We start from the raw sequence: 16,354 nt of genomic DNA, 5'->3' as shown, positions 1-16,354 counted from the left end.
ACTGCAAATGATATGAAGTCTGAAGTATTAACATGTTCGTTTGCATAAAAAAGAATTCAGTTATGCAGAAAAATATTCTCTTGAAAAATAAAATTTTTCTGTTTCTGCTGTTCTTTCTCTTTTTATTCGTGATTTCATTATTCCTCGTTGCATGTTTATACATACTTAAGAATGAGATCAACGATGAGGGAAAAAAACGCAAGATAATATCTGCCTCTCATTGCCAAGATCATTTTGCCGTGTGAGTACAAACTGTCGATGATGATGTGAACAGGATTTAACGTAAGTCGAAGATACGTTTATCCAGCGTTGCTCTCTGTTGTCCCTTTCACTGCAAGTCGAGGCTGCGTGGGAGGCTCGTTCAAGATTTTGTAGTAATTTCAACGAGGACTATAGTCTTCGTAGTTCAGTCGCTACTCAAGTGTCGCGCGCGAGTGATCGTTCATCAAACCGCGGATCACGAGTTTAGTACTGTTGAAATGCAAACGTCGAAAGAATATTCTCCCAAAATTGATTGAATCGAAAGTAATTCTTCACGTGAAGAAAAATATTAAACGCAATCAATGTAATATCACCGGTGCAAATTACTTGGACAAACTCACTAAGATAAAGTTTGTAAAATTTAATTACACATCTTCTGTAGAATACAATATTTATTTCTAGATTTACAAATATTATCTAATTAATACATTAATTTAAACTAATTTAGTATGTGTTTTAATAGTTAATTTTAACTCTAACTTTAACTTTTAAGAATTTTTAGTGTTTGAATATTTCTCAAATTTTATACATGACACATTTTTAATTTAAAATAAGAAAGACATCTTACACCAAATTTTTTCTTCTGTACATGCGTTATTAGGAATTTTAATACGCAAATTTATAATTCGCTAGAAGTTTCACCGAAGATTCACACGATTTGAGGTGCTAATTTGACATAAAAACAAATGCCCGAAGAAACAAGAGCACATTCGCAACATAATCGCGGCGTCTCGTAATCAGTTACATAATTCTAACACGAGAAAAAAATAGAAGAGCAGCAATGACGTGTCTAGTTCTAGAGCTCGTTAACTAGATCGGTCACAGGAATAACATTTTATTCCAATTCACATGAAACAAATTGCAAAGTAAACCTGTTTTACGTTTATTTAATTACAACTCTGAAATAAATTCTTCACTTGTATATTAGTCCAGTTATCCTATATAATATTTTTTTAATTCCACATCATTCTATAGAATTTTCCAATATCGGCGTAATATAAATCCGATTTGTATACGCCAAATATAATCCTCGATATAATGTAAATCCGATTTATGTAGGTTAAATGCAATCTATCTTTATCTCTTGATATGATTAATTTTAATATTGCTCGTGTGAATTGCTCTGTATCGCGCAAGACTTGTTGTATTCTGTCACGAGTGAGCGATTGTTATCCGCGAATTGCGCAAGACGTCTATCTCGCAGAAAGCCGCGAGGAGCGAAATCTAGACGCGGAGACCGACGAGGATTTCAATTAAGTCGAACGAGAAACGGCTACAACATAATTGGTCAGTCGGTTGTTCTTGCTGGCAGCGCGGAAATCAGTGTGGCTTCTCCTATGCCGTCAAACATCGGCGAATTTACATTTTTAAACGTTCCCGACTCAATTCTGCCTTGAACATGATTATGGATATTGCATATCCGCTGACTGTAATCGAATACCGAATAAATAGTTGCTATAACATCATTGCTCATCGTGATTGTTTAATTTTCCACGAATAATTGTGCACTTTTCTAACTGTATAATTTGCATCAATAAAATTATTATTCTTCTTTGCATTTGGTAGATATACTTATGCAATTAAATCATTATACATAATGTAATAATTATAATAAACTTAATATAAAGCAAAAAGCTGTTAAAACTTTTCTAAAATTCTACACTAATTTATATTAATATATTTCATGTAATTTGTTCACAAATTGGCTTACTTTTAATTGCATTTAATAACATAAAATGTATCACGTTTCATTTTATTTATTAAATTCTTTTTTTAATTTAACAGTGCAAAGCGAGAAATGCAAGAAATTTGGATGCCTCGGCAACGTGACGATGGATACTTATGGAAGTGTAAACTGTTTAAAGATGTGACTGAGAGAGACAATGGACTGAAATGTGAACTATGTGAATTAAATTTATTTTGAACAAATGTATCGAACGCATACCTAACGTAATTTTCTCTCTCGAAATAAAAGTTGTTGATGCAATCGGGTGCTTTTGCAACTTAAAAAGACAATGACGGAGCACGTATATGTTATCAAAGTGAAGACAAAACCGCCGTTATCGTCTTTGTATCCATCAGAGCGTCGTTATTCAGCGTCGACAGTCGGCGGGCTGTCCTTGGTCCACTTTGGTCTCGGAGCGGTATCCCTCCTTCTAGGCATCCTCGCCTTGTCCCTGCAGGGCCCGATTCTGTCTGTTGCGTGTCTGGTGCCGTTTGTGACTGGTCTCCTCGCTTGGCGACGTTGGTACGTCGACCGGAACATAGCCATTTTCTTTTACGGTTGCCTCTTCTCCTTAGTAGTTGCGATTCTCTGCTTCGTCGTCACGATTTTTGACATCACGGCAACTATCAACAGCACTGATGAATCCTTGTGGCCGTTGAAGAAAATTTTCGACGCTCCTTACTCTCTTCATCCCGCCAAGGAGTTCATAAACGATACTCACGTGAACAATGTTACATCAACCGAGGAAAATTTATTCAATGTCACTACAGATCATGACTTTTTAAAGATCAATGAATCTAAATTACCTGTTACTTCAAAATCTCTTAGTACCGAGTTCAACGTATCAGATTTTCATGTCGATACTAAAAATGATCATCACGATGATCTCAAAAAAAAAACGACGTTCACGTTCGAAGAAAAGCTGATGATATCAAGAGAAATTTTCCAGAATATTACGCAAGGATCTGTGGATTTGACGAAAGAAAAGACTAAAACTTTCTGGCGCAACCATTATGATGACTCGTCGCATGCTAGAATGCTGTTGACTTTAAACGTCCTGGTGGCGTCTCTCCTAGAGATCTTCTGGTCGCTGCTCAGTGCGAAAATCGCCTTCTGCGGAATGACAAATCAATTGCCGGAGAATGGTAACATCGTCGCTGAATCGAAAACGACGAGATTTCCACTGCAAATGAGAAAACCTCCGGCATCCAAACCGGACATCTTAGACCACGATCGTCAGCTATCTGAGACTCTTCAAAATTTGCCAGGTTTCGCTGATATCGGACCGCGATTACCCTTACCGGAATTTAATAGAGAGATTAGAGAAAGAGTCGAGAGATTCTTGGCAAATCAGGCAACGCATAGGGTTGTTGAAGGTGCCTAAAGTTAACAATTCCCAAATATATAATTATTTTTCGGTAAATTATTTATAGAAATCTTAAAATATTTACGAAATTTCTTGGAAATCTTGTTCTTTACAATATTAAAGTTTCTATTATTTTAAGATCTAAAAACAATTTTGTGCGTAATATTTTAAAGATTATTTAATTAATTTAATATTAATAATGTTATAAGATAATTTAGTTATACTGTATCGCACGTACGCACGCGGATCTCAATTTCTCATATTGCTCTATGTGTACCTCATAATTTAGAATTAACTTTCCTCATAACGCAGATGTACATACATTTCAATTGTAAAAAAATAAAATAGACTAATTAATATTAATAAATTAATAAATTAATAAATTATAAAATATATAAATAACAAAATGTACGAAAAGTATCGGAAACCTGTCTTAATCCAGAATGACTGAAGAAATCATATTGTGTAACAAAAAATATATTATTGCATTTAAAGAAATAATAACCATTAAAAATATTGACATTGATTTCATCTGCGACGATGACTCAATATTATAATCATGTGGTTTCCTTGAAACAGCTTTTATATAGAAAATTTTTTCGGAAATGCTTTTTTTCCAAAATATTAAGAAGTTCTGATACTTTCCCTCTATATCCTATTTAGTGCATTTTTTATATAGTAATGTGTAATGACATTTAACACAAATGCGTGTTGCATTTAAACATAAAGTTGATCGCAAATGTCACGGCGATAATAAATAATATTAATTATATTTGTTATCACTTATTATGTCAGACGTTATCAAAAGTTACTTTGCAAATTAACATATCAATTCATAACCAGATTTTAATCGGACAGGAATAATTAATTAAATACTCTGTAAATAGTTTGCAACTGGATTTCCTCAATTTGAGGATAATTAAATGTCATTTATTTACAAGAGCTAATTATTTACATTAATTAATTATTTATTAAAGCCATTGCTACTTTATCATGTTTGCTATGCGATAATCGCATAAATAACATAAGTATATTTGAAAATTGAATTTGATATGAATATATTTACTGTTTAATTAATTAAACATTAAATGATTAAATAATTAGTCATGTAGGTACGTAAAAATGTTATGTGTATTGTGATACGAATTTCATATATATTATTATTTAAAAAAACTACGTTGAAAACATATAGAATGTTTGTAAAAATACGATATAAATTCGATGCTTTGAGATAGAATCTATGAAATAAATAATTCATCATATAAAATTATTAATTTATATGAGATACATATTATATTTTATTTTCACGTAAACAAAATTTCAGTCATGTTTAAAAACAGAAAAATTATTAATAACATTAAAAACAGTTAATTTTAATTCAATAATAGTTTCAGTACTGATACGAATTAACATATACATGCTGACATGTATACTAATTATATGATATATTACTAAAATTGTAACTTGTCGAGAAAGATAAATATAAATTTCAAATCGTAAAATTTGAGTCTCTCGCAATTTCAAATTTACATTAAAAATAATATTATGTGCATGCATGTATTATGCAATAATATTATGTGCATTGCCTTTCAGAGTGCATGTACGCACTGTGAATGTTTAATGATTCGTTACATCAAACAATCCGATACTGGCCAACGAAGCTATCAGAATTCGCTAAAGAAACTGTTAACAATAGCAATACTACCATCAAAACCGCATTCCTTTCGGATTCTTACCTGCGTATATGAGATTGCGTTTATGTGTTCGCTTACTTTCGCGCTGCATAAATGGATAAACAGGTCAGAATTTGAACAGGTGATACAAGAGATATTGAGAATACGCAATAAATATTTTACAGTGAAGAAATATAATTTGAGATAAATATTATTATTTCTACCATATGTTTTACATATACGCTTAGCATGCAATGGATGTCCGCTTCGGTTTATCACGATTATCACATATCGAAGTAACAGTTTGTGTAATAATATGAAGAACAAGCCATGGTTTAAGGAGAGGAGAGTCACTAGCTATCGTATTGCGCGCAGTCTTCTTCGCAAAATCATCCTTTAATTTTAATCCTTATCAAATACATTATACGATAATACATTGGATTTACTATGATTCACGGTTCATCCTTAAGGTACACTTTATTCACTTAAATGATATTAAACTACTGCGCTACAATCTAACTATGCCGCATTCGAATGATAAAATATACATTTCATTCACGTTTGTTCCTCGAACGGCTGATAACGAAAATAGATAATCGACGAGCATCTTATACATATAGTCGTTAATAAATACGATCTCTATATTGTCCTTGGTCCATCTGAATTGTAATTCCAAAAACGAGTGTCTGTATTTGTAATAATACAATATTCAATAAAAAAAAAAATCTATATCAATAAATTGATATCGACAGCATAATCATTAAATAAAAAATTTATTTGAAATATTCAATAGAGGGAAAAATCAGGAATAAAATATTTTAATTACAGATACTAATGCAAATATTGAAAAAAAGATTTATATATATAAATATATTTGCATTGTATCTGTATCTGTATCTTTTTTTCAATATTTCATAAATCAGAATTATGAATGGCAATGAAATAAATAGAACGATTTATTAATCGCAAAAAATTAAATTTTTATTATAAATATATTTCTTATGGTTACGAACATGTCGTTTGATCTTTGATATCTCAGAGATATTCAGCGACCATTTAAGAATTACAGCTAACATTTAATTGGCAAGAGTAAAGCACACTTTTGTACATGATATCTATAATAATAATAATAATAATAATAATAAAATATAATTATAATAAAATGTAATTATTGATCAATTGATAATTTCAATTTGATAAAATTTTAGCAAATAAAGTACCACGTAAAAATTTACAACGTATTACTATCAAATGCAATAAATAATATAAAATAATAAGTAAGTGTCCAATAAAGCAAACATTTTTCTACTAAAATCTCTACTAAATCATATTCATTTACGTTCGTGGATATATATTTTTGACAAACGGTTTCAAATTATAAAATTATAATATTTTCCTATTCGTACTCTCTCATTCATTCTCATTCAATCTCTCATCGCATACAATTTCTTAGTTATACTTAATAATCATTATTATTATTTATTACTATGAATAACACGAACGATATTGCAATTAGCAAAAATACACAGAATTTGCCGCGAATACTTTATCCTATGCGACTAATATTCTTATTCAATAGTTGATCACATTTTAATAGAAATGATCAAGCTACTTTAATTTCGTTTAATCACTGATGCATGATGCTGATGCTGATATTTGATGCTGAACACGACGAGTTTTTATGTTTTATCTTAATTGTTAACATCGCTTGATCGTTATCTCTATCAAAGATAAGCATAAATTATCACTTGATTGTATTCTACTTGTATTACGTCTATTCTTCAATTAAAAAAGAAAATTTATACGTATATAGATGAACTGACAAGCTCCTTACGAGAAGAGACAGTTTGTTCTCGTCCAAATCGAGATTAGCACTTGTGTTTGATATTATTATAATTTTTATTATTATCACTTGTCTGTAGCTTTATTAATATTTATGCTTTCTATGATATAACAATAATTTGTCGTCAATGACTGTGAACGTAAATAACGTTAAAATAGAAATACGAGGTTTAGTAATATGAACGATTAAAAATGTAGAATTATACACAAAGTCCGTTTAATATATCAGAAATGAAATTAATAATTATTGTACAACTGTTATTTATGGAAAAGATAATCATGTCGTTCATCACATAGATAATTGCTTAATTTATTTAAAAACGTGTGAAATGTTGTTTTTAAATTATCTCTTTTAGCAATTCTGTTTGTTTCAAGAAAAGAAGAATTGTTACACACAAAAAACTAATACGTACAATATTCTAGAATGTTTTACTTTGCTTAAATTTGATATATGTCAATAGTTTAGCTTTGCTTTTTAAAAGTAAACATTCTATTATACGTATCATACGACTAGGAGCTTATCAAGCTCAAATTAATACATCACATTCCTCCTCTCTATTTCGATTATATTCGCAGCAATTTAAATTATTCTCTTGTTTGCTTAAGAACATGTTTGCTTAAGAACCTACGCGTGATCTAAATTATTCACAGATCAGAAACTATTGTCGCATTTTCTTCGCTATTTCGATTTAATAGCTTTCTAGTAATACCTATTCACAAGAAATCGGTGATTGTTTGTCACCTTTTTCACTAAGAATTTTAAGGACCTAAGATCACACATTCACTGGCCGAACATTATCATCCGATTGCTGTTGTTCTCCGCTTTGCCAACCAGAATCCAAAGTCGTAGAATCGCTCAAACAACACTGCGGCGTTTCTTCTTCTTGGCTGTTTCTATAATCTCTGTAATCCCTCTCACGTCCCCTTTCATTTTCATCTTCTCGAAAATAATTGGAACTCGTTGGACCTTCTTGCAGTTCCTCGTCTTCCTTTGATCCGTAATAGGAGTAACGACCTTGTTGAATTACCTCGTATTGTGCATCGGGAGCAAGGAATGGACCTCTCGCGTTTCTCGGTTCATCGCTATTCGCGTAATTGTCACAGGGAATGTCGCTGTTATCCGAAGGCAAGGGAAGAGGTAATCGGGACCTCTTCGATAGTTGACGCTTGCCTAGTCTAGTTGCCAGATAATCTACACCTTCCGGATGTTCTGCACCTGCACAAGATATAAAATGTGCAAAAAATGTTATAGAAAACATTTCATTTTTCAAAATAAGTGATTTAGAAATATGTATATAATATCAACAACTTCTGTAAATAAGACATATTTCTACAAAATTTATAATTAAAAAAACAACTTCTAAATACACTTAATATCTTATAATTTTCTTAAATATAATCTTCTCTTAAAGAAACAATATAAGAAATTATATTGCTTCTCGTAAAATATTGATCTCTTGTTTTGCTTATTTCGTAGTATTTAAATATTCATTTTTTATTATAAAAAATATTTATTTTTGTCATAAAAACTTCACATAAGATTTATCAAAAAATATTTCTCAATATAAAATATCTTAGCTTTTAATTTAAACATATATCGAGATTAGAATAATCTTTTATAGAATATTATATATTTGTAGATGACTTACTTATTTTTATTAATTATATCACGATTTTTCACGCAATATTATTTTCCTCTACGTACGTACGTACGTACGTACGTACATGTATATGTATGTTCAAAAAGAACCATGCGGTTGCAGTTAAAATTTTAATAATGTACCTTCTTTTTCCACAGCCAGATCGTAAAAACTACTCTCGGGTCCGCAACACGAAGACACGTCACCGAAATATAATTCACTCTCGGATTGTTTTGGCCCGGGATTCGTTTCTTGTTGAAATGCCCCATTTTCCACACCTTTCAAAGGCTTTCTTGCTCTTCTACCTTTGATAGTTCCTTCGTTCCCGCCCTCAGGATCCGTGCTATTAGAAATCTCCTCGGCATTCTCATAATTATCGGAAGGACGCTTTGCAGATCTCGATCTATGATCTGAAAACATTTCAGAGAAAAGTAAGAGTTTAGTTTTTTTAATGTTTATCATCCAGAAGTTAATGGATTGTAAATTATTCATATATACTTTTTATTTTTATTAGTTGATTATATAACTTTCATTATTCATATAAAAAAATTATTTGATTTATCGTACTTAATATTTCACCTTCGTTGTTTTCAAAATTGTCCATCCTCTTGGCAATTCTGGCTCTCGATTCGGTCATTTGTGGTCGTCTGGCAGGACTATTAGGATCGCTGTATGGTGGTGGCGGTCCCCACAATGGCACTGGAGTTTCTAAAACACTGTATGATGCAGTGCTGGGAGTGTATGGGGCATTTGGAGCATTTAAAACTGAATAAGGACCACTCGATTGCGAGTTAAAGACACTATAAGGGCCAGTTCCGCTCTCTGCATTGGTCTCCGTTGGACGTGTTTGCGTATGAAAGCCATAATTCGAATCTGGGCTCGGCGCTGGACCTCTTGATCTGGACCATGGTAATCGCCATCTCCTATGAAAATTAAATATGTTAATACAATCACTAATATATTAATATTTAACATTTATTAAATATAATTATCATACATTTTATAATTAATTTTATTTAAAAAAAAATAATTTATCACATTTTATTTTATAATATACCTAAAATTTAAATTATCGATTTTATTTCTGTTAATAAACTGAATAAATAGTAAATTAGTATTTTATAAAATGAAATATTTTACACTTTGTTCTCATCGATTCAATTGTCTAATTAAAATTTAAAAGATATATATGTCCGTTTTAAGATTTTTCTAAGAAACTTCTGTATATATTTCTATTGTAAAAATAAATTATCTGTAAAAAAAAACAGTTATCTTATTCAATTCTGTTTTATATATTTGTAACATTATTCAAATTTATTTTTTAACAAAGGCTTTGATGATTCGCAAAATTGAGGAATCACGCGCAAATATAATTTTCTTTTTATGCTTCTTCTGCGTATTCTCGGAATTGATTCCAAACTGGATGGGTATCTCGTTGAATACAGTGTTCAAAGAAATATTACAAAGTTTACCGAATCGCATTTGTACTGGTGTACTTTAAAACCAATTGACGTGCACCGCCGCGCGTTTTATTGCCAGTTCGTGTTACGAATCGCGGCGAATAAAAGTAAACTTCAAAGGGTACGTCGTTCATCACAATAAATTCTCGAGTCTCGGAAAATCTTTCTATAAATATCGCGAACTAAAGGAAATGTTTTAATTAATAATATTTATTCAAAAATTATCAAAATAAAATATTTAATACAGAAATGCAAATTATTCCTTTCTTGTATTTAAATGTTTACTTTGCTTCATTTCATTATAATATTTATAATATTTTATTCAATATGCATCATAATTATTATTATAGTATATGAAGATCGTTTCATCAGCGAGCAATCATAGTCGCTCGTGATATCAAAAGGATTAAAGTAAACAATATCTATAATTTTTAAAGTAAATAATATCTATAACTTTTATTTATAAACATTTACTTTTTTAACACAATAACGTTGCATACCTGGATGGCGCCATATCAGGATTCGGCGTGTACAGATTTCCTGGTGTTTGGGCCCACCACGGATTCGTACTTCCGCAATCGTTGCAGCATCCGCAGGATCCAGCCGTTGGTCCCACGGTACCGCCTTGACCGTACAATGATCTGCATCTCAGCTCCAATTGCTCCCAGTACATCTTCTTCTTCTCGTGGCTCAACAATTGATACACGAGCATGCACGAGAATATGCAGGCCAGTATACCGGCCACCGAGACGCCGAAAAGAGCCCGCAGGCAGTCCGATAATGCACCGTGCACCGCCTCGCAGTGAGGTGTTCCCTCGAAAAGCACACCGGGATCTCCCTTCGATTGTGGTGCACCGTAACACGTGCATGATCTGTGCAAAGTGTTACATGAAAGTTTAAGATTAATTGGAAGCAAGATGCCCGTTTCTATTTGAAAAACGATAAATAAAGTTACATCATATATTTAATATATGGTAATATATTTAAAGAGTAATATATATATATATATATATATATATATATATATAAATAACAATTATATATAAGTGATTTACAAGGTAATATATTTAAAACATTTAAATAAAAGAAAGATTTATTTTATTATATACTACAACTTATTTTATTACTTGCACGAGCGAAATTTTGACTATATTACAAGAACGATTGAATTTCCATGATAATGCGAAACATTATTATTACTAGAAACCATACGGCTGTTTCCATAATGAACGCCGAGATGCTTTGCCACTTTATGACCGTAATTTTCTTCTGGGATATATAAATGAGAAAGATATACGTACCTCGCGCGCGCAGTGTAAACGCACTCGCGAAGGTTCTGCAATCGGGACATGTGAATTACCGTGGTCGTGACGGTGACGAGCACGCACACCAGCGCGCACACCACTCCCACGGAACCGCAGACTTTCATCTGCAAAAGTTATAAAGTTTAATAGCAGAACTGTCAGCGGCAATGATGCCTTCCCGCGGAGACGGGAAGTTTACTTACCAGAAGTCCGTATCTGTGCTTTCGTCTAGCTAACAGCATTGTGAAGAAACCCATCAGGATCAACTGAAATGACAAATAATAAATTATACGCCATTGAATCGTGTCTGTTCTGCAAACTTGGAATATTATATTCGGCGATTTGATCAAATGAAGCAATGATCGTTACGCATTACGAATTCGTTGCGCGAAAACTCAAAAGCTTAAAAGAAATTAATTATGTACATGGTTATGCCAGCGTAGCATAAAAAGCCATTTCCATTATTAACGTTAATTTATTACCCGACGCTACTACTGCTCTTAATACTCGTTAACTCGTACTTTTACATGTAACCATTAGTATGGATATCAACACGTCACGACGTATTTGGTAATACGATCGATCGATCTTTGTCTCTCACCATAACGCCAGGAATGTAAGACGGCACGGTCTCGAAGAGCGCTAGACTGTCCGTGTGGGCCGAAAGGATCGCGTGCACCGCCAAAAAGAGGCTGCCGACTGCCGCGCTCAGTCCACCGCAGAGGTAGCAGAGGACAACGTACTTCTTGCAGCAGCCACCTTCGCCGGTGTGACCTGCAAAACCGACCCATGAAATTCTAATCATTCCATTAAAAAAAACCTTGCACGTGCACGAAATGCCAATACTCCGACAACCAATGCAAGAAAATGCGCGACCTGCGTCGACTTGATGTAAGTCAATCGCAGATATTTATTACAGCTCTTCTTCCGAAGATTTTAATAATCTAATTTCCTTTAAAAGTTATAAAAAGTTGAACTATTCCTACGGGTGTATTTAATTTGAATCGCTAAAAATATTGTTATTTATTTATTTTTATTTTACATACAAAAATTAAATAATATATACGTAGGATTATCTCGCTATTAATGACGCAAATCATAAATCGGACGATGTCAAGGTTGCGGTTAATTTCAGCCTCGGCGTCGATGCATTATCGAAACATGGATATCAATTCGAGTTTGAGAGTAATCGCTGTCTATTCGAGGAATTTCGCTCACGGCACGTTTCTCATTGTGACCAGATCAGGACTACGGCTGTTAGGTTCTCACGCGAGGACAATCATTATCCCGCTAACCGAAGACCCAGCACGGCTTACTCCCGCTGAGATCTCTCTCGGAAAGGGTCGATAGTTTTACAAAGGACAACATTTAAAGCCATCAAATGGCTCTCGCAAGCACGTGATGAAGAATAATACACTTTACAAAAAAAAAAAAAAACGTCGAAATTTCGAAAGTGCTAAGTTTTGAAAATTTATGCTTGAAACGAAAGATATTTAAATTAAATTGATAGAGAAAATTTCAATTTATTCGTTCTAAAATATTAGACAAATAGATTTCGATCGCTTTCATTGCCTATTTCGCAATTCCCATAAAAGCTCAGAGACCACCGATTGTATTTCCGTTTCTATCGCGGCCACGTTGCGGAATACCTACGACGTTGCTTTTGTAACGTTCAACGCAGCTGTGTTACTCTGTGTTACTCTGTTTGACGGCATCCGGGTTCGACTTCTATTATCAAAGCTTCCTATTGAGTTTAGTGCGCCGACCGTATTGAAAGTTCTCTTTCAATGAATTCTCAAGCATCAATATACGTAGCTTTGAAGACAATGAGCTAATATTCTCACTTTCAGAAGGCTCTTTCAAAATTAATTTTTTTGGCGCATGTGTTTGTAGACGCACGAAAAATATTGAGCGATTAAGGGATGATTCTAGAAAAGAATGATTATACAGAACACAAATTAAAGATATACACATAAAATATTTATATAAAAGAAGAAAACAAATTTGTCAAACATTTATATTGGCTTTCAACGTAAAATATACAAAATAAAAAAATATATAGAAAAAAATATTGTATAGAGAGAAAATTTGAAAGAATCTACCGAGGTAAAAATTCAATGAAAAGACCTCTGAGATTCAGGAAGAGATTCGCTTTCAGGGAGAAATACGTTTCTACGAGCACGGATTTCAACAGATACCTTCAAGAAATACTTCGACTGTGACGCATTCTGATCCTAATCTACCGTTTAAAAGCGCGATATAAAATTTACGAAGTAGAAATTCTTAGGGAAGGGAAAAGTCAAATAGATCCTTTTAAGAAAACTGCTCTTTCGATTCAGTCCTCCGGAGGGTGAAACCACCGTTTTCATGTTTTCGAGGACAATGATCTAAAATGATCGATAACATTAACATCAAAATATACGCACATTCCATTTTATGTTACGGTTGGGAAATTGATGAGTTCTGCGGTTTCCTTCGAACACGATGTTTCGCCTTTGATTTGTCGTGACACACCTGCCTACTATCACCTGCATGATATTTACTACCATCGGCTCGAATTGATTCGAAACACAGTAGTTATTTAATTTTTTTATATGGTTTTATAATGAATATCCGAAACATTTTACAGCTACAAAAGTTAAGGCGAAACAAAAGATTCGTAACTTAGATCTGCATTATACAAATACAAAACAATTTGATTCAAGAAGTTATGGTAAAATTGATCATCTATTTTGATCCTATAAGTAAATAGACTAAAAATATTTTATTTGTAGAATATACAAACAGTCGATATCTCAAAAACAATTTTTATCATGATATTTTTATTATGATAATTTGATAATATAAATCAATTTTGATAATTATCGTTTAAAAATGTATGGTCTAACATTTATCTAAGAAAATGCAAATAGAAACAGAGTCCAATATTGTAGCAGAGGCTGTTTCAAAATTACCGCATTAATTTCCAATAAATTTAAGTATTTATAAATAAATTCTTAAAAATTTATAAAATAAAATTCATAATTATTTAAAGATTTATTATTTTGTTAATGAAGAAATATTTAAAAAGAATAATTTTGATTAAAACGATGATCAATTTTAAATCACATTGTAAAAATCCTGTTAATATACGTGTTAAAAGAGCAAGGCGCCACAACCTTTGACCTTGCCTCAAGAGACGGCGTCACGCGGTGTTTATTAATAAATATGAGTGCATCAAGCGAGCGCAAAAAGGGATGGCTGATAAGCAAAAGGGGTATGTCGGCGTACCACAGGGATGCGGATAATGCGGCCTTGGAAAGTGCGCGTGATTCACTGGATGCGGCAAGTGCGAATGCGAATGTGCCGCCATCGGGCATGGATAGCCCTGGTTGTCCATCTCCATTTCCGTTCCGAGACGAATACCGTTCCAACGCACTATTTCGAGCACCGGATAGCCATCCATCTTCCTCGCGTCACTTCGCGTGAGCTCACGACAATCTTCAGCAATTTCGCGGGTTCATTTTTGAGTTTTTTATCAATTGCTGTCACATGACGCCGCCGACAATTTAACTTTGCCGTTGTGTATCGAATAGTTTTGGCTAGATCACATAAAAATTCTTGATTTATTTGATTCTTCAGTAGAATAAGAATAAGACAAGTGAAGATCAATTATGTATTGATGTAAATTATTATTTAAAAGTCAAATTTGATACTAGCAATGCAGTTAAAAATTTCTCTAAAATTATTTCTTCTTTTTATATAACAATATTTTTAAAAGTGCAATAATTGATATTATACATATTAATTTTTATCAATACTGCAATAATATATATATTATTATTTTATAAAGTATAATATTCCATTGTATATCGTTATCATATTACTATGAAAATGCATTATAATTATCTACAATTCTTCTTTTTTTATTTCAAGATATTTATATTAAAATAAATTTAAAATTAATTTTATATAAATTTAAGTATATATTTAAAAGGAAAAACCACAAAAATAACGAAATATATTAAGTTATTAAAAAAAAATAATCGTCGGATTTAAATATTTTATTTATTATATCAAAAGAAAAGCATAAATTATACAAAATAAAATTTTTTTTTCAAAGAAAAGTTATATAATATTTTTAGTAATATTTTTTATTATTCTACAAAAAGAGTAAAATGTATAAATAATTAAATACATAAGTATAATGTAAATGTATAATTAATACGAATAAATGCTCAATATTTCTACTATCATTCAAGACTCTCATGATAGATTTGTTTTTAATAGCTGAATTAATGTACTGATTGTACTCTTGGAATGTAATAGATATGTATTTGAAGTTTGACAAAGACAAAGAATAAAACATTATAGTATAGGCCAATGTAGCAAAAAAAGAAAAAAAAGATCTAATGAGTAATCTATAATCATCATACGTATGCAATATTCTATACGGGTCACGTGTCACCATGAGAATTCTCCATTTTCCAAGGTCACCTGTTTGTCATGTATTTCCGACTAGGTCAATCCACTTTCACCGTCAATAATCGTCATCGAAGGTCATTATTGACATCAACTCTTGTATTTTTAATTGATCATTATTTAATATTACGCTTCGCACAGGAATATTCTATAAGCCAGAAAGATCCACTTGTGATCTCGTCGATTTCTTTTTTAAGACATAAAAGTCCGTTCTTTTTTTTTTTGGTATCGACAATCGCGCTTTCGAAGAGATTCACAGTTGTCGGTGGCGGACACGTTGTGATGTGTCCCACAGGTGGCGGCTACCGTGGTGTTTGCCAAATCCAAAATTCAAGTAATCCAAATCTTTTTTTTATCACATCGGCAAGAAAGCGATACCAAGCACGCTTAGTACATCAACCTCACATTATTAGCGCGATAATTATCGTATCGTCGGTCCGCCTTCAAGTCGCTCGCAACTCTCAACGGAGGGAGGATCGTCCTACTCTCGGTTGGTGCAAGCATGAACTGGTCGATATACCCCCGGATGATTCGAGCGACCCGACGCGGTCGAGGGTTGAAATTCTGCAGGAATGCAGGGATGCAATTCTTCTAACGAATGAAGTAGAAATCTAGCGGGTG

The 16,354-nt window shown here is 32.5% G+C and overlaps 2 protein-coding genes across 5 annotated transcripts; one reads left to right on the top strand and one right to left on the bottom strand.

The window, feature by feature from the left end:
* The first annotated feature begins 400 nt into the window (after nucleotides 1-400).
* On the top strand, nucleotides 401-4,620 carry LOC105431994 (uncharacterized). Of its 2 annotated transcripts, none has more exons than XM_089076192.1 (2): nucleotides 401-611; nucleotides 2,047-4,620. In XM_089076192.1, the coding sequence occupies exon 2, from the start codon at nucleotides 2,277-2,279 to the stop codon at nucleotides 3,369-3,371; it is 1,095 nt and encodes a 364-aa protein (XP_088932318.1). In that variant the 5' UTR covers nucleotides 401-611; nucleotides 2,047-2,276; the 3' UTR covers nucleotides 3,372-4,620. The 2 variants fall into 2 exon arrangements, with proteins under 2 accessions (XP_088932318.1, XP_088932319.1); XM_089076193.1 differs by lacking the exon at nucleotides 401-611 and adding an exon at nucleotides 663-1,690.
* Nucleotides 4,621-5,203: 583 nt separating this feature from the next.
* LOC105431996 (uncharacterized) lies at nucleotides 5,204-16,245 on the bottom strand. 3 transcript variants are annotated; one of them, XM_089076188.1, is made up of 9 exons: nucleotides 15,688-16,245; nucleotides 14,543-14,853; nucleotides 11,874-12,046; nucleotides 11,476-11,538; nucleotides 11,270-11,397; nucleotides 10,469-10,840; nucleotides 9,076-9,431; nucleotides 8,652-8,918; nucleotides 5,204-8,084 (listed from the first exon to the last, which is right to left on the bottom strand). In XM_089076188.1, exons 2-9 carry the CDS (start codon nucleotides 14,715-14,717, stop codon nucleotides 7,642-7,644), a joined length of 1,977 nt encoding a protein of 658 aa, XP_088932314.1. In that variant the 5' UTR covers nucleotides 14,718-14,853; nucleotides 15,688-16,245; the 3' UTR covers nucleotides 5,204-7,641. The 3 variants fall into 3 exon arrangements, with proteins under 3 accessions (XP_088932314.1, XP_088932316.1, XP_088932315.1); XM_089076190.1 differs by having other exon boundaries at nucleotides 9,088-9,431; XM_089076189.1 differs by having other exon boundaries at nucleotides 15,749-16,245.
* Between the last annotated feature and the right edge of the window lie 109 nt (nucleotides 16,246-16,354).

Source organism: Pogonomyrmex barbatus, unplaced genomic scaffold (genome assembly GCF_055798465.1).
Source record: "Pogonomyrmex barbatus isolate J1 unplaced genomic scaffold, ASM5579846v1 scaffold2, whole genome shotgun sequence".
Classification (NCBI taxonomy): domain Eukaryota; kingdom Metazoa; phylum Arthropoda; class Insecta; order Hymenoptera; family Formicidae; genus Pogonomyrmex; species Pogonomyrmex barbatus.
The sequence above is the reverse complement of the archived record's forward strand: the minus strand, read 5'-3'. Positions and strand labels throughout refer to the sequence as shown.

Excerpts from the sequence above, each read along its gene's own strand:
- LOC105431994 (XM_089076192.1), top strand. The coding sequence starts at position 2,277 with ATGACGGAGCACGTATATGTTATCAAAGTGAAGACAAAACCGCCGTTA.
- LOC105431996 (XM_089076188.1), bottom strand. The coding sequence starts at position 14,717 with ATGGATGGCTATCCGGTGCTCGAAATAGTGCGTTGGAACGGTATTCGT. Across the intron at positions 11,398-11,475 it reads AGCACAGATACGGACTTCTG|ATGAAAGTCTGCGGTTCCGT; the intron begins GTAAGTAAACTT and ends TAACTTTTGCAG. Across the intron at positions 8,919-9,075 it reads CAACGAAGGTGAAATATTAA|ATCATAGATCGAGATCTGCA; the intron begins GTACGATAAATC and ends AAATGTTTTCAG.